Source organism: Buceros rhinoceros, unplaced genomic scaffold (genome assembly GCF_000710305.1).
Source record: "Buceros rhinoceros silvestris isolate BGI_N320 unplaced genomic scaffold, ASM71030v1 scaffold3390, whole genome shotgun sequence".
NCBI lineage: Eukaryota > Metazoa > Chordata > Aves > Bucerotiformes > Bucerotidae > Buceros > Buceros rhinoceros.
In genome coordinates this window covers 85,536-104,545 of record NW_010389030.1, presented here as the reverse complement: position 1 = coordinate 104,545, position 19,010 = coordinate 85,536, and the positions used below count along the sequence as shown (strand labels likewise).

The window sequence follows — 19,010 nt, the reverse complement described above, 5'->3', positions numbered from 1 at the left end:
AGGAAAGGAAAGGAAAGGAAAGGAAAGGAAAGGAAAGGAAAGGAAAGGAAAGGAAAGGAAAGGAAAGGAAAGGAAAGGAAAGGAAAGGGAAGGGAAGGGAAGGGAAGGGAAGGGAAGGGAAGGGAAGGGAAGGGAAGGGAAGGGAAGGGAAGGAAAGGAAAGGAAAGGAAAGAAAAGAAAAGAAAAGAAAAGAAAAGAAAAGAAAAGAAAAGAAAAGAAAAGAAAAGAAAAGAAAAGAAAAGAAAAGAAAAGAAAAGAAAAAAGAAAAGAAAAGAAAAGAAAAGAAAAGAAAAGAGGTATTTGCAATGCTTTAAATATAAACCACACACATGTTTGCTTTGATGTTGTTTACAGCCCCTTTTGACTGGGAAAATGCAGTTTAATTCTTTTTCAAGTTCATGAAAGAATGTTCAAGGTATGCACAGGACTTCTGGACAATTGTGTAAATACAACTTCATAGAAAACTCTACGCCAGAAGTGTTTGTGTGGCCATCTTGTACTCTCTTCAGTCTTCTAGCCTCCTTTTTATGGAAGTGTGGATGATGGAAAAAGCAGGCTAAAAAACCCCAAAACCAAAGCCAAGTATGCAGTTATTTAGATGGTTTTGTGTATTAAATGAGCACGCAATCATTCAAAACAAGCAGTCTGTGAACAGCCTCAGCAATTTAAAGGTACTTGTTTAGCTCGGGCAGTATTTGTAGAAATAAACATGTCAGCAAAGCTGCATAGGTTAAAAGAAGAAGAGTCTCTGCTGTACAGTTCAGGTCCCAGAAGCAATCTACAGCAACATCCTGATATTATGTGGGTGCCTGTCCAGTCACAATGGAAACATTTACAATAGTTTTACGTCACTCAGAAAGACTGTTTCATCAAGGAGAGCTGTCACCTGCCTGGACACTTGATGACAACCCCAGAACATCCTTTTTATATTCATGCTTATGTCACGAGTTTTCCATATAAATCTCTTTCACTGTTCATGTACAACCCTTTAACTCCACCTAGGAGCCTGCCAACCTGGTTGACAATTATCCTCTGCTTTGTGGCAGAAGGCTAAACAGACCTGTTCCAGGAGTTTGAGCCCTGGACAGCCTTTTTCACTTGGCTATGAAACTTATTCAACTTATTATTGGGCTGGTGAGCCAGGCTGGAGACAACAGAGATGACCATCACCCAGCCTCATGGCACAACTTAATGAACAAAATGACTGAAGGCTATGTATAGGGGTACGTCAAGGATATGGGAATACCTTCTGGGACATCAAAGCATGAGTCTAGATGTGTTGTCAGTGACAGAGTCTATTTTTGATGAGAGAAAAACCCCAAATGACATAGAATTGGTGCTCAGGACAAGTCCCCTTTCCTGTTCGAGTTACACACGAATGTGGCAAAGGCCTCAGAGCCAGCCCATGAAGTTCTCAACACCAGAGGCCATATTTGCAACACCTCATCCAGGCTCAGGCTGGCTGGAACCTGAGAAAAAAACTGTAAATGAACAGCATCAAAAGAATGACCACAATGCTTCTCAGAAATTCACTTTTCAGAGAAGCTGATCTTCTGCGAAGAGGGCCTGAGCAGAAACCAACCCCATCCAAGACATAGCGCATGCTGTCCCTCTATCTCTGGCCTCCAAATTATGAGTACAGATCTAGGCTTTTAAATTATGAATCTGGACAGTGCTGGTTAGTGCTTTTGTGTAAGAGATACGGAGTCATTTCCTAGCATAAAACCTTCCATGGTGAGTATCACTCAGGTTCTACCAGATTTACACACCGAGTGTGAGTAAACCTACCCTAGTATCTTTTACGTCAAAACCTAACCTAAGAAGAGGTAATTTTTGATGATTACATTGCATTTTTCCTTACTTCTGTATCAATAATATCTGTCATAGGATCAAGTGTTACTGGAAGTAAACAATGGAAGAATCATTCTTGTGATGAGAAACTTTCCAAGTCCTAAGAAGAAACTTTCAATATACAGCCAAGCTCGACTGAGAGACTAAGGAAAACAGATAGTTTAGTACTCACTGGTAATAAATGTATGCAACAAGCCTGTGCAAAACAGGCTGAGTTGGTATTTTCAAATCCATCCTCATTACAGAGACTGCAGAATAATGCAGGTTTCTCTTCAATGATTTTTGTTGTTGTTGTTTGGTTTGGGTTTTTTTTTTGTTGTTGTTGTTGTTGCCTTATACATTGGCTTTTCCTGCTTTAGGGGAAATTCTTCCAAATCTCTTAGATTAATCCTTACAATAGCTGGTAGAGACATTGGATCTGATAATTTTCTTTTTAAAATTCAAAAGGTAGTTTTGCTATTGATTTTAACAGAAGATAGATGATGAAACCCTTCATTACTTTTTCTCTGTGAGATAAAATGTTTTCAAATAATTGCCACATGAACCTTGGACTCTTAGAGGAGTTAGATGGCGAAGGGAAGATTGAATGAAATCAGAATCTGAAAGTCATAGTTGATGTCAGTTTCTTCCCAAGGAAACAGCAGTGGTATAAATTGTACAGGATCACATGCATCATTTAGCTGCTTTTGGAGCCAATTTCATAAAGTGTGTTTCATTGGCAATATTGATTGCTACTCTAAACATCAATTTATTGCAAACTGCTATCACTGTGGGCTAGTTACATATGTTGCAGACTTGCTACCGGATAAATGAGGAAATTGCTATACATGCTACCTACTTCGGGAATGCATGTCATCTGGTATATTTGGCTGGGTCAAAAGTCATTGCACAGCTTTAGAGACAGGAAGTACTAATGACAAATCTGACACATGTTAACAATGTCATTTAATGTTTCAGGATTCCTTGAGCATAATTTTCTGATCACTCAGGAATGTTAAGAGTGTCTCCACTGAAGACTGTCTGCTAAAAAATACAAATATATATCAGTTAATAATATCAAAACAAACAGTCATCAGAAATTTCACTGGTGCAAATCAGAGCTATGTGCAGACGTGCTATTGACTGACAAGACCTGTTCAAGAAAGAATTTCAGCACAGGCTACTGACTGAAATCAGATTCAGAGTACAGCTCACTGAAGAAATGACCCACAAAATCTTTCCCCAAAGGAAAACTTAGAAGTTTCATTTGTTATGGTGAAGTGTTGGCCTCTTACTCCCTCACTACTGGTATCTGTAAAATGTTACTGAAGTTGATAGAATACTGCCTGACTTGTAGAATTTGGATTTTACACCCTTATGTTTTCTTTCTTTTAGAATTATATATGACTTTTACCTTAAAACTGAATCATAGAATCATAGAGTAATTTGGGTTGGGAGGGAACTTTAAAGGTCATCAAGGCCAACCCTTCTGCAGTGAGCAGGAACATCTTCAACTAGATCAGGTTACTCAGGGTTTTGTCCAACGTGATCTGAAATGTTTTTAGGGATGGGGCATCTATCATATCTCTGGGCAACCTCTTCCAGTGTTTCACCACCCTCATCTTCCTTATATCTAGTCTAAATCTCCCTCCTTTTAGTATAAAACCATTATGTCTTGTCCTATTGCAACAGGCCCTGCTAAAAAGACTGTCCCCATCCTTCTTATAAGCCCCCTCTACTTATTGAAAGGCCGCAATGAGCTCTTCTAATAGGAGGGTCTGTCCACCATATCAGACCCTCTGTTCCCCTCAAAAGGGAGTCACCTACAACCTGTCTTTTCTTCCTTGTGGGGGGTAAGCCTTTCTGACCTTGGCAACACCTCTGGTGTAGATGGACCATCATCCACATCATCTATTGATGGGCTTTCCACATACGGAGCCTCATACCTGTTGTAATAGAGGCAGTTGGGAGGGTGAGGTAGGCAAGGAGGTGGTCCACCTGCCATCCCAAGCACGGTCTTGCCTAAATGCCTGGGTCATGATGCCTGCTCTATATCACATCAAAGTCATGAACTAAATCTTTGCTCTACATTACATCAAAGTCTTGTACTTGATTTTGATGGACCTGCTCCTAATTAGATGTTTCTCTCTCATAACTGATAACTGTTGAAACTCAACTTCGTGCAAGAGTCAGAATCCATGGAAACATCTTTCCTACCACTGGCTGCCCTGAATTTGCTTGCAGCTCCCTCACTGAAAAGCAAATACTTTTTTTGCCTCATATTTCTTATCTCTGTTCTAGACACCTATTTCACTATCTTTTTAAAGCCTGAGTTTGAGAAAATCCTTAAGCCAGGAATCAGCCTAGTGTCACAGGCTGTTAGCACAAAGCCTCAATATGTCACCTTTCCTGTCTAAAAAAGGCAGAATTACAAGTAGCCACGCTCCTCTGGGTATGTCATCCTGGAGCAGAGAGAACTCCCAGCAAACTCACGGGTTTGTGAATGAGGAGAAGGGATGTGAAGTCAGTAAAAACTATCATTCCACCTTCTCATGACATCTAGTGGAAATGATGAGAAACATTCCTAGAGACAGGTACATTAGCTTTGGGTTGCAGATCACTCCTGGCATGGTGGAGAAGGCGTGGTGTTATAGGTGCTTGAGGACAGATGGAAGTGGGAACTCTGAGGAACAGGATCACCAAGCAACTGATTTAACTTCGGGTGATGATAAACATCCTAGTCTGACAGAATCTACATTTAAAGAGCCAAACAACTCTGGAGGGCCTTGTAAAACACATGAACTGAAAATTAATGCTCCTGGGGGACTTCAACACAAGCTAGCTCTAAGACAGGATGGCTGTAGCCTGAGTGAGTGGGAGAAACTTCAGTTGTTCTCTTGCAACTTTTCCCTTTTGTGGTCCTTTGTGCTTACTGGTCAATCAATCAATGTGCTTATGATCAATCATGATTAGAGGCACCAGCTCAGTGTTCCCATTAGCCATCACACTCCCTCTTGTTTTAATGGTGCTAGTGGCTTTGCTGACATGGACTAGAATGAAAGCCATTTTGCAGAATCAAACTCCCGTGAAAAAAAGAAGAATGACATTTTGCAACAAGAAAATACAGAAGATCAAATAATAATAATAAAACCCCAAACAGTAAATCTCACCATTTCTACTAACTCACCTAGACGTAAACGAGAGGAGGATGTAGGGGTGGGGAAGCCTCTCCAAGACTTTAGGCTTCCTAATATAAGAAGTCAGAACAAAAGGAAATCCTAGCATCTTTATAAAGGCCATTCCAAAAGTGAAGTGGCACAGTTATCATCAAAAACTCCTTTACTCATGACATACCATACTGCAAAACACATCCTAAGATCATTCCAAACACTATCCCTCAGACAAGCAGTGCTTCACCAGGGGTAGTCTGCTTCATGAGGGAATGTAAAGAGAATACATGATTTGCCATGTAGGGAGTGGGCCAGACTGCATGTTTCCATCAGAAAGGGCACTTGTCAACCCTTTGATAGGAACTAGTAGAAGACACTCTATACGGGTGCAGAAGGCAAGGACTCCCTGTTGATTAGGGTACAGCCTAGTGAATGGCAGACCTGGAGCCAAGAGTCTCAGCTTGGTCAGAAGCTTTCTGTGTAGTCTTCAAGACATCACCCATCGTTAAAGGTAGGAGCATCCTGGCAGGACAAACCTGAATGTAGTGAATATTCACACACAGGTGCATAATCTGTCCATACCTGTTTCTGCACAAAATGCCATCGTTGTCTGGATTGGGGAACCCAAATGCTACAGTAAGCCCAGTTTAGAATTTCTTATTCAGCTGCTTCATTCCTGGTTGGACAAATAGCTACTGATACCAGTGGGAACTTGCGTGAGTAAATCAGTGTGAAAACTAGAAACTAAATTCTGAAACCTCAGTCAGATTTCCCTCTTCTTCTTAACATCATGCCTCTTCACAAACCCCAGTCATTCTGCCTATTAAAGCAATTCAGGAAAAAAAAAAAAGAAAAAGAAAACCAGCTTCCTCTGCACTTGCTGCATTGTTTCCCTTCCCTTCCCCTCTCAAATCAAATTTAGAACAACAGGTAAATAAGCTGTGTAACTTCCTCTTGCCTCACCATTTCAGCTTCATGCCCTTCACAGCAATCCCAGCTGACAGGTTCACTGCTGAGCTTCACAAAGTGCTTCCTGTCAGCATGGGTGGTCTGAGTCACTCACACTGAATCTGACAGCTGAGTGCAGGGTGTTGGACCTGGGGCAACAAGCAGGCTGGGGAGGTGCTGCTTGGGTTTCATTTGCTGCACATTTTTCTTGAATCCCACGGGCAGGGCATAGCTCACTGTGGTACACTACAAGGATCAGTGAGCTAGTCTCTTCACTTGAGAAGATATTTCTCCCATTGTAAACAAAGGTTTAGAATAGTAATTCATCCGTTCATTTGCAGCGTGTCTATCTAATTAACCCTGAATGACTGCAGGATGAGACACTCAACACTGTTTATGTTAAAGGCACAAGGGTCCAGTTGAAAATACAGGCTTAGTGTCCAGTGGTTTATAACATCAGTAGCATAGACCCTGATACTGTAAGTTATTCTAAGAAGACAATCCTTTGCTTCCAAGTGGTGTCCTTATCAATGAATCAAGGATGATCTCCTACTCAGACATCTTGAATCAGGGTAATGGCACCATCTCAGATACAATAGGAGTTTGGCAAAGGTAATAGATAAAAAGAGTTTCCTTCTACATCTGGATGCTTTGCATTAAGTCCAACTACATTTAGGAGAAAGCACCAGTATATAGTGTTTGGAAAGTGGGATAATCTAGTTCATAACACACTCAAGGCTCCATCCTGCTTCTGTATCAGTCAGCCACACTTTTTTCTTGGTTAAGCAGCCTCTGGCCCATTATAACTCAGAAGAAGTCTGGTTTCTCCTTACCCTTACAGTGGCTTTTGCCATAATTAGCCGCTCATGTTGCAACAGATCATGTGCTCTAGCTCTCAGAATTAATAAGTTCAACTACCACAGATATGCAAGGACAAGAAATTAAGTATTTATGAACAGTTGTATTTAATCTGTTTGTTTATTACCAATAACTAAAAGTCCTTGTCCTTAGAGAGAACTAGCTAACCAGAAAGTTTCGGTGTTAAAGTGCAAACATTTCTGAGTTATATCTGATCATAAAAATAAATGAAAATGTTTAGAAGGGGAAATGTCTGTATTTTTTCACCATTGTTTCACTCAAAAATTGCAAAGAAGTTTGCTTAAAGTTTCCAGGAGGAAAAATCATCCTGGGCTGAACCAATGCAAGGAAAAAAATCAATCATAAAGAAGAATTTTTCAAAAAAGTACCATCACCCATAGAAGGGGATAAAGGTACTAGAGGCTGCAACACACAGCCAGATCCTGAGGTGAGTTGAAACAGTTGAAAGGGAGATGGTGGCAGGTAAGAGTTTCACCATGTCAAGCTAATGGTATTACAAAGAACAAGGTTCAGATCCATAAACATATCCATAAAACAGATCCTCAAATCTGCCATTATATAAAATACCTCATATACATGTACATATTTATATATTGACATAAATCCATCATTACATAAAATCCCATATACGTATTTATAAATATATTGTAAATCAATATAGCTATTGCTATATATCTGGATAAACCACGCATAGTATTCACTTTTTTAGGCATAAAATGCATTCTCTTTCAGATGTTTTGAGAATAGTGGCTCATTAAAACAGGAGTTGTCACACACAATATTTAACAGATGTCTGGTTTTAGATAACATGCCCATTGACAAGCTGTGGCTCTCTCCTGAATACTTTTATGCCCTAAAGCTTGGGTCTGCCTAGATTATTTCTATCCTTTCCCCTCCCCACCCATATCATTCCCACTTTCTTCTTCCCTGCCTCTCCAGGGTCTACTCGTGAGGCAGCCACAGGGCTGAGGGTACACTGCAATTTTGGATTGTATCTGGGGTGAAAAGCTTGGCCTCTTACTCTCTAGCATTCCTGTGTGCTGCTTCCTCTCAAATTCATTTCCCTCAGGAGAACTGAAGTTGAATTGAGTCCCAGGACTGCAAGACTGAGTTATCTGGTGATTATTTGCACCTCTCTCCTCCCATGATACTGTACTCAGAATTTCAAATATCATTTTATAAGTATCAGTGCACCTTTGAACAATGGAGTTACACTTTCCCTTGAGCAAAGTAAAATCAAGATACCAAAGAGACTGAACTTCCAAATTATAACTACCGAGGACAGTGGCACAGTTATGAACATGTAAAATGAAAAGAAATTATTATTCTATTTTATTTTAATAAAGTCAGTGCTTTAGAGTTACTTTCTTGACTCCCACCTCCCAGATACCAGAAAACACTCTAATGCTACATCTTAAATGACTTGCGGTGGCTACAGTGTCAGATCCTAAATCAGAGAACCTTTTAGTGGTATGCAAGTAATGAATTAAGTCACTACGATGTCAGCAGTCCACACTTGTGGGTGATAAAAAGTGCATACAGTTCACCTCTGATTGATAGACATTGAACCTAGAGAAAGGCTTTTCTGTGAAGCAGCAGATTCAGCTCCTGGATTCCACCTAGTGAGAATCAGGAACTGCCATCTCCCTGACGTGACAGTGCATTAGCAAATATATAAACTGGTGGCATCTTGCCACTTTCAATAAAGAATTGCTCCCAGTTTCTCCTAGGCTTCCACCAAGACCCTTATCTCCTCTAATATGGAAAAGCCAACTGTGGAGCAACCTTGAAAACGTATTGATCTCTTCTATAGTTTAGCAGCGATTTAAGTAATCATGAGAAAGAGCAAGTTCATACAAAGATGTAGATGATATACACATGGCGGGCACCAACTTCATGAAATTAGAATACCATTTACTTGAACATAGTTGTTCCTTGTTTACATGGGTTTGAAAGGTGACCAAATGTCTGGCAGTGCATACCAGGCACACCAACAGGATGATGCATGCAGAGGAAGTACGTGCGTGCTATTTAAAATACTAGAGAATGTACTGTTTAAAGAACTGGTATGAAAGGTGGGAGACTGAGAAGTAATTCCCAAGTGTGCCCTAGATTTCCTTAGAAAGTGTGGCCAACTCAATACTTGCATGCCACAACTCGTGAGTAAAATGGGAAGAGCAATTCTCCATTCCACTGTCTCTTTCAGCTGACCAAGAAGCTCTTAGAGGCTGAAGGTTCTCTCCTGCTGTATACACATGTTGATTTGAATTTAAGCATAGCTGGGAATGCTGTGTACCTGGTTATAGAATCATAGCATGATAGATTCATAGAATTACTTTGGTTGGAAGAGACCTTTAAGCTCATAGAGTCCAACCTTCAACACAGCACTGCCAAGTCACCATTAAACCACGTCCCTCAGCACTACATTTATATGTCTTTTAAGCACCTCCAGGGGTGGTGACTTCACTACTTTCCAGAGCAGCCTGATCCAGTGCTTGACAATCCTTTTGGTGAAGAGATTTTTCATAATGTCCGATCTAAACTTTCCCTGGTGCAACTTGAAGCCATTTCCTTTCATCCTGTTATTTGTTACTTGGAAGAAGAGATCGAACCCCACCTTGCTACAACCTCCGTTCAGGGAGTTGTGGAGAGTGAGAAAGTCTCTCTGGATCCTTCTCTTCTAGCTAAACAACCCCTGTTCCCTCAGCCACTCCCATAAGACTTGTTTGTGCTCCAGACCCTTGACATTGTAACATTCAGTTGCGAACTAAGTCTAAAAGATATTCCTACAGTTTTCTGTTGTAAAGGGTATTTTACTCCTATGAGAAAATACACATTTGTATTTTGGAATCTACATAGTTCTACTACATTTGAAATATTAGTGAGTGATTTTAATTTTGTGATTTTTAATTTTTATACCAGGTTGCGCTGCCATTGAGAAGGACTTCAACAGGCTGGGAAAGTGGTCCATGAGGAATCTTATGAAGTTCAGCAAAAGAAAATGTAAATTCTTGCACTTGGGGAGGAATAATCCCGAGCACCAATAGATGCTAGGAATCAACTAACTGGGAAATAACTTGGCAAAAAAGGGCCTGGGCATCCTGGTGGACAGCATGTTGAACGTGAACGATCAATGCGCCATAGGTACAAAGAAGGTCATATCCTTCTGGGTGCGTTAGGAAGAGCATTACCTGCAGGTCAAGAGAGGATATCCTTCCCTTCTGCTCAGCCCTACTGTGACCACACCTCTACCGCTCTTTCCAGTTCTATACTTTCCAGTAGAAGAAAGACATGGACATGCCTCAGTGAATCCAGTGAAGAGCCACTAAAATCGTCAAGGGATTGGAGGACCTGATGTACAAGGAGAAGCTGAGAGAGGTGGGATCTTTGAGAAGAAGACATGCCTCAGTGAATCCAGTGAAGAGCCGCTAAAATCATCAAGGGATTGGAGGACCTGATGTACAAGGAGAAGCTGAGAGAGGTGGGATCTTTGGACCACAAGAAGAGAAGGCTCAGGGAGATCTTACCAATGTGTTCAAACACTTCTTGGGTGGACTAAAGAAGCCAGAGCTATACTCTTCTCAAGGGTGCCCAGTGAAAGGACAAGAGGCAATAGGCACAAACTGAACTATAGGAAATGCAATTTAAATACAAGGAAAAAAAATTACTGTAAGGCTGATCAAATACTGGAACAGGTTACACAGAGAGGTTTTAAAGTCTCCATCCCTGGAAATATTCAAAACCCAATTGGACAAGTCTCTGAACGACCTGATTTAGCTGACCCTGCTTTGAGCAGGGAAATGGACTAAATTATCTCTAATATTCTTTAATTCTGTGTCAAATACTGGAACAGGTTACACAGAGAGGTTTTAAAGTCTCCATCCCTGGAAATATTCAAAACCCAATTGGACAAGTCTCTGAACGACCTGATTTAGCTGACCCTGCTTTGAGCAGGGAAATGGACTAAATTATCTCTAATATTCTCTAATTCTGTGGCTAAGCAGTTTCTATGCACTTTTCTCAGCTAGGAACACTGGGGTCTCGTGGTATAAGTATTAACAGGTAATAAGACTCATTATTGTTGCTCTGCTGGGGCTAAGCAGTTTCTATGCACTTTTCTCAGCTGGGAACACTGGGGTCTCATGGTATAAGTATTAACAGATAATAAGACTCATTATTGTTGCTCTGCTGCTAACATGGTAGTCCCATAGCCCTGCTGCCTTGCACGTAATTTCTGCAAACTTCAAGTGCTTGTTTTTTTTCCCCCCTTTATCATGACAATTTATGACATACGGTTGCATGATATATAGTGATTGGTCCTATGTAAAGATATGGTTATTGCAGAAAGGGAGAGGGAATTCAGAAAACTTACTCATTTCCATGTATTCTGGAGTCAGTCCAGTGAAAGGTTCCAAGATGTAGTCAAGATCCCATTGCTGAGGGTCCTTTGATTGGTTGGTGTCCATTTCCTTTGGTTCAGTTCTGTCATCCTTCAGCTTCCTGAAGAGCTTCTTTAGCTTCCTGAGGAACACAAGATGTAGTCAAGATCCCATTGCTGAGGGTCCTTTGATTGGTTGGTGTCCATTTCCTTTGGTTCAGTTCTGTCATCCTTCAGCTTCCTGAAGAGCTTCTTTAGCTTCCTGAGGAACAAAAGTTCAGATTGGATCAAGTATTTTTTTTTTCTCTCTCTTACATGTTTTGGCCCAAGTCTTTGTGCAGCAACACAAAGTTTATATCACATGACTTTGGTTCCCCATAGGTTTAGTTTACACCATCCTCTGAAGTTCTGATGCTGCTTGTTGCCAGGTGACAGGATGCTGGGGGCAGCAGTTCCTATGTTCCTGTGTCAAGAGGAAAGTTACAACAGCATAATACTCTTAAAATAGAGTTGAGTCCAGTACTTTTTAGTATTTTTTTTCTCTCTAGATACATGTTGAATGGACATTTTCCTGAAGCTCAAGCACCTGGGACCTGAATAATATTAGTAATAAGTAATAATCTCAAAACCAACACACTGAACACCTCTACCTTAAGAAAGAAAAACATGCGTACCTTCATACCACATTATCTAGCACTTGTACACTTTTCTCTCACCATGAAACTTGGGAACTTCCAATACAGTAAACTTTTATGGTCAAAGTGATGGGACATATTGCCAAATGAAGAGGGCAGAAGAATGCACTGATTCCTAAACCTGATGGACTTACGAACATTTTAGCAAAAAAGCTGCCTGTTTTTCAAAACAAACAAAAAAAAGCTAATAAATCTGCAGCACCCCCCAAAAAAAAAAAAGGAAATGTCTCCAAGATCTAAGGTCCAAAGACATTTGTACTCTAAAAATGAATATTATTGATTTAAAGCCAGCCTTGTGACCACCAGAAAACAACTGCAGCTCTTCAAGTTCCAGTGCTCTCTTGTCATAAGCACATATTCCTGAGTTTATCTAAATAGACAAAAAAAGATGCTGCTTGTGGAAACTTCAAGGGGAAGAACTCTTCTTGAATCAAACTGATGCTACAGCTAACAAAAATAATAAAATATGTACCTATGAATTGTTATAAACAATATATATAAACAAAGTATAAACAACGTCTTAGTTTTACAAATGACCTTTCATCCTGAAGAAATGCAATTCCCATGCTTTTACCTAACGTGCAAACAGGATTCAAACTAACGAAGAGAATCAGCTTTGAGAAAATTTCAGCAGAATTTGGTTACAGTGAGGTGTATCATTCCTATCATGCGTAAACAGAAATCTGAAGTTTGAAAGGTTTTGAATTTTCCTTCAGATTTGCCACAGTGTGCATAAAGGTGGAATGCTGAGCTAGCACACAACAGTGTTATGGTGAGACTTGGAAATTCCTGGTTTCAGCCAGGAAATATTTCTGTTCCCTGAAAAAGTATGCATCTTGCAAGACCAACCACGCTGGTTACATCCCCCAGCTCCCTTAACTAGACTGGTTGTACCAGGGGATTTCATTTTGACCACATTTTACAATAACATCACCCATTTGGGCAAGACTATATATTACTTACATGGGCTTTGTAAGTAGTACAATACCAGAGTAAAATGAATCCATCTCTAAAAGAAAAGTATTCCAAATGTCCCCCCCCCGATGATATTTTAAATTCATATGCATCAGTAACTTCATGGTATTTTACACATTGAGAAATTCCCATGGAAAAAAACCCAGTAGAATGAGATATTTCTTCAAAATCAAGGAAGCAAAATAAGTTGAATTAGCATAAGCCATCAAGATTTATACTTATTGCATGTCTTCTTTTTGCAGATATATTTGTCTTTCACAAATATGCACAATGTTATTTTATAGTTCTTCACATATGTACCATATGAGTGAAAATCCAGACTAAGTCCAGTGAAGTTTTGCCAGTAGTGTAAGCAAGGCTTTCCCACAAACTTTTCCCCCCACAGTTTGCGAGAAATCCTTTGAACTAGAGGTGTGTGGCCTGGAGGCAGGAGCATATGGGGAAATGGTAGGGGTTTTCGTTTGTACCTCCAGTTAAGCAGAACCTCTTTCTCACACCCTAACTTAAGCAGCAGGGCAAGGCTAGCTGGCAAACACACTAAAGGCTTTGTTGGGAAGATTTATAGCTTTGAATATGCACCGAGCCACACAAGAACAGTGTTGCCATATAGCGCAAGGCTCTACAGCAGATGGGGAATGACCACTGAGGCTGACAGACTTCTACACCAACTGGTGGTTACAGGACCCATTCGATTTCATCACCTGTATGGAGGAAATGGGGATTGGAAGACACTCTTAAAAGAGATTTAGATTTCATCAGGCCCTGTCAGTCCAAGGATCACAAAGCTGCCAAGTTCAACAGACCAACTCCAGCTTTTGCTCCAGGCACAACTAAGACGTAGCTCATAAGTCTGATGGTAACATCCTCACTACTTCAGCAACACTCAGACATGTCTGGGCTAACAAAATACTTTCAGTACCCAGAACATTCAGTTTACACAGTTTTAATAAAAGGATGAGGGGATTTAAAATACTTCACAACAAAGAATTAGGTGGATCCTTACCCAGATATTTACATCCTACATTATGCAAACTCAGCCATTTCAAGACACTAAAATTTCCTTCCCCCCACACTGCTTTTATGGCAACCAAGGGAACTTGTCTGTGACAGAGGTGATGTAGTATTCAGAGACTGGGGGCAGGATTTAAAACAATCAAAAAATTCCCAGGATGCTCTTCCAGCGTATCCCAATTAATTCTGTAATGTGAGGTGCTCTCAGAGGACTGTGAACACTAAGTTCAAGACAGTGCTGATTTCTGTTCCAATAAAATGATATGAGCTACGAATGTCCTTCACATTTCAGTTGGCAGATGAGATTGAAGTGCATCTCACTGTCACTGCGCAGCAGCTGAGATAAAATTTGGGTGTGTTTAGATGTGAATTTTGTACATGTATGATCTAATCCTCTGGTTATAGCACTATGGAGTCAAGCTATGGAGTTTAATGCATACACATAACTCCCCTGAGAACCCAGTAACTAAAACAATAGTTATTGTTTTTAATGTTTATTTGGGAATACACTAAATCCAGGGCTCAGTTACTGGGAATAATTTTTACTTTTTCATCTGGCTATCTATAAGCCAGTCATGAGGAGTGGCACCTCCAGCCATTTTGAGTTAAGCTTTGAAGAATGTTCTTTTCATTTTTACGTAATTTTTAAAAGGATCAACTAACTGAAAGCAAGCCAAACTAATTCTTCCAAATTTTCCACAAAAAATATACCTTTGTGATATATCCAAGCATGTGAAGTTTGAGACCAAACAGAAATGTGTCAGAAAGTTAAAGGAACAGAAAACAGGGATTTGCAGTGTTATTCTCCAGCTATACAGCACAGGGCAATGAAAATGAGTTCTGCAGAACTCTATAGCTGCACATATGATTGTGTTATTAAAACTGAGTACGCTTTTTAAATATGCTTGCTTGAAATTTGTTTTTTTATTACTCAGATCTACATTTTTGAACAAAGTTGACAGAAAACTGTAATCAAGAGCTATTTTAACTTCTGATTTCTGTGTGCCAGCAAGCTCCACCAGTGAAGAGGTAGGTTTGCCCATTAAGAATGAATCTCTGAGAACCATTGTGCAGAAGAGACGCATACAGCAAAGTTTCATGACCCCACTAGTAGTCACGCGTATCTGGACAAACAGAGAAAACTGTAGAACAACCATTATTTCTGTTCCCTTTGCCAGTGAATATCAAAAAGCAAGATACATTCTTAAGCAGACTGAATAGCATGAAAGAAGAAAGACTGCTGTAGGATCAGGGAGAAAGAAAATGAATAGATTTTTGTCAGAAGGCTATGTCTAGAGCAGTTATAAGTGATGTTGCAATTTCTCACGAGGGATTGGCACTTGCTGTGCTAGATAAGAGGTGGGAACATGGTAATTCCTAATATAACCAATAAGCATTGCATTATGCAAGGTAATCAGCATCTGAAGGGAGCATATAATTACCACGGGAAAATGCCCCACACCTGAAGAAGCCACAAGCTTTTGAGAAAAGAAGATGGGGAAAAGAAGAGAGGAATAAAAACCGAAGTGATCCTGGCTGGGCTGCAAGCACATGGTGCACTTACACAAAGCCTTCTTTTAAAATATACAGATAGATGATTCAGCAGTTGCTTTTATACTGTAAAAAGGATTAGCAGTATTTGGGGGATCTGGGGGAAGACGTGATGACGACTTGGGAAAAAACGGAAATTTGTGGAGTGAGACAGAGTGGAATGTGTAGAGACTGGAGAGGCAGGGCAGCTGGGGGGCAGGTTGAAATAGGACAGACACAGGAAAATTATTTTGTTGGCACAAGTCTTTGTCTTCGATGGCTGTGAAATCCTCGTCATGCATCTCCATCAGAGCTTGCCATTAGAACTGAGGATCAGTTTACCAATTTCTCAAGTCTTTCAGTTAACAAATGCCCTTGAATACTGAAAAGGTAGATCACCTGTAACAATCACCAAGAACAGGATTTGAAGTGTTGCAAGGCAAAACTTGCTAAAACAGAGGTGCAATCAGATACTCTACAAGAAAAGACAGGAAACCCCTAGAATTCAACTGCCAGGAGTGTATTTATTATTTTTATCATCATTCATACAATCAGGTGGTTTTTAAGGCTATCCTTCAAGTTGATGTTTTTTCCTTTGTCGCATCAGGGAAAAGAGTACAGGGAGAAAACTAGACTGAAAAGACTATTAGGCTGAGTACCTGGAGCACTTGTGTCTAGAGAAAATGAAATGAATCAGGCTTTTTTGTTCTTGCCTCTAATTTTGTTTGCTGCTTTGGGAAGGAACACTGCAGGTCCAGGCCTTTCATATTCCAACAGTCTGTTCACATAAGGAAAGACCTCTTATATGCAGACAGGCAGTACAAGAAGGAAGCAGGAGGAGAACAAAAGGACTTTAATGTCTCATTCTGTTCCTCAAATTTATGGTATAGTCATGCTTCCTTGGCACACTCAGGTCTCCCGGATTTTACAGGAGTTTCAATTGTCTTTGGGATTTATTCTGATTTTTCAAACAGAGGAAAACAATAACTAGAAATAGGAAAGAAAAAATAAAGAAAATTACACCCCATTAATTAAGAATAGTTTATTAAAAGTCAAAAGCAACATAGAAGATAATAGCTATGAAAGGATGTGTAATTTAAATTGATTTTATTATTTGTTTTTTCATCCAACATAGTTAAGTCATTTTGAAGTAAGTGATGGAAACTGATGTTGAATAAAAACAACCAAAATCGTGGGCCCACAAAAGTCAATGGGAGTTTTGCCCTCGACTTCAGTAAGGCCGGGATTTCACCCTAAGGTTTTATCAACAAGGTCAAAGACAGAGAGTAATAAAATAACCACATGAATATTTTTCAGTGAGTTCAGAAAAACAGAACTGAAGGAGTCTTAAAGGAACTCTAGGTTAAGGTTCTCAAGCCCTGCAGCATTTTAAGGTCAATTCCTGTGGCAACAGTAAAAGAATTATGGTATGTGACACATCTGAGTGAATTGTGACATATTTACATCTGTTAAAATTGTGTATTGCAGACCCACACATTTCAATTCCAGAAGGCTTAGTTTTCCATAATTCAAATGCTGTTGCATTTATCAGGCTGTTTTGATATTTTGAGGTACATAAATCAAAAAAGAAATCAGATTTAGAAGACCAGAAAATTACATTTGTCATAGCTATGTAGCAGTTCATCCAGAAACGTTGAAGGAAAAAACAAAGATGTGTCCCAGTGACCCCAAAAAATGCAGGGCTGCCATCTGAGGTTCAACTCCGTAAGTCCTCAGCCAACACTAACTGGGGATAAGCCAGAATGAAGACATTGGATGACGGTTCCCAATCATGGCAAAATTTGGGTCATAGAGACATAATGGATGGCTGTTGCTTATAAACTCAGCCTATCATCTACTTAGTATTTTTTGAGGAAAAGATACACCAAATGGGAGTAAGGCTTTGCGATCTTCCACAAAGCAATTAAAATGCCTTGGGTTTTATGATGAATGAAATCAAAAGGTTTTCTGAAAAGTAATCCTGAAATCCTGAGATTTCAATAAGGAAGAAAACTTTTGATCTAGGTCATCATAAAGCTTAGCAGAATGATACTTCCATATTACAGACATGTAGAGGACAGTTCCAGATTCTGAAGAACAGATCACCATTTATGATAGTCCTTTTTGCCTCTCCTTATGGCTAAGGTTGACTGCATCACTTGTACTCTGCCCTCAGTGAAAATATAGGGACTGAGTGGAAGAAACTGCGTTATTCATTCTGACTCTCATTCCCTCCAAAGAAGCACAAGACAAGGGGAAAAAAATGCAACTACTGAAGCTGGTGATAGAAAGATTGATCTATCTTTCTGCCACAGGACAACTGTTCATCACATGCATAGTCTGGGCAAAAGCAGACACCAGGCTCAATGAAGACAGATATTCTGAGAAGGAAAATAAACTTATTGGTAGGAAAAGGATGATCTAGCAGAGATGAGCTGACTGTAAGAGATTACCAAAGAAAACAGGTAAGAGAACAGAGAGAATAACATACAGTAGGAAGTCAGACAAGGAGACTGCAGAGCAGAGAGCAAGGATGTGTCTATCTATACATCTGTGAAATCTCCTAACAACAGCACGTATAGATATTGTAGATTACGTGTGAGATGCAGACATGCCAGAACTACTACCTGTGCCACACATGTGTGTTTGGAGTCACTTTTGATCTGGATTTATATATGTCCAGCAGACCTAGGGACACCTCTTTGAAAATCTGTTGATTGGTACTCGGTGTTTCCATGTGCCTGTGCGTGGGGGGGCAGGTGAGACAGAGTACCATAAAGCAGCTAGTCCAAAACAGCAGTGGTCCATGCAGAAACACAAGGCTAATTCTGATTTAATTAATTTACTTAAGCATTCAGTAAAGCACTGTGCTTCTCCTGGTGAAAACAGGTTTGGTGGGAAGGGCTGAGCCCTACAGATACACACGTGATTTTCCTGAGAATGCAGACAAGCAAAGAAAAACTAGGTGTTCTTGTTTGAGGATGACAAGATAGCATTGTGACTGAAATGAGGCATTTCTCTGTGAAGGAGAGGATGAAAGTATGTTTGGTTTTAAACAGTTATTCAGTTTTAAAAAATGAGGCCACTATATGCTGTTGGCAGAAGGGTGAGGGAGCAGAAATGAGGGAGAAAAATGAGATTAAATCGTTACATTCTTGCACCAAGATTTGTAGTGAAGGAACTGAGAAATAATTTGACAGGAATTTTCTGTTTGGACTGGATCAGCCTCTGCTTTCATGAATCAAAATAATAAATACAGTATTTCTAACATCATAAAATTCCCATTAAAAACATCCAGTAGCATTAAGCTTTTGGAAGACCAGGTTTACACTGGGAAAGCTTTAAGCCTTCAACATGTAGGGTATTTTGGGAATGATTTACCACTCTTTTCTCAAAATAAACTCTAAACTCAATGAGACGTAGACAGAAAACAGGCCTCCTTAGTGAACTTAGACACAGGAATAATGAAATGATCCATAAGCCTCATTTGATTAGTTGGGGGATTTTTTTTCTCTCTATTTAAATTAAAAAAAAAAAGTTCTTGCTAGGGAAAGGGCGGAAAGGGGAAAATTTTTAAAACATTTCTTAAACTTT

The 19,010-nt window shown here is 39.8% G+C and overlaps 1 protein-coding gene across 1 annotated transcript in view; it reads right to left on the bottom strand.

Moving 5' to 3' along the window:
* ANO2 (anoctamin 2, calcium activated chloride channel) overlaps nt 1-19,010 on the bottom strand; it is a gene marked incomplete at its 5' end in the record, with an annotated part of 115,618 nt that overhangs the window by 13,287 nt on the left and 83,321 nt on the right. The window contains one exon of the mRNA XM_010132534.1: nt 11,200-11,348. Within this exon, the coding sequence (XP_010130836.1) occupies nt 11,200-11,348 (149 nt within the window). The remainder of the gene's footprint in view (nt 1-11,199; nt 11,349-19,010) is intronic.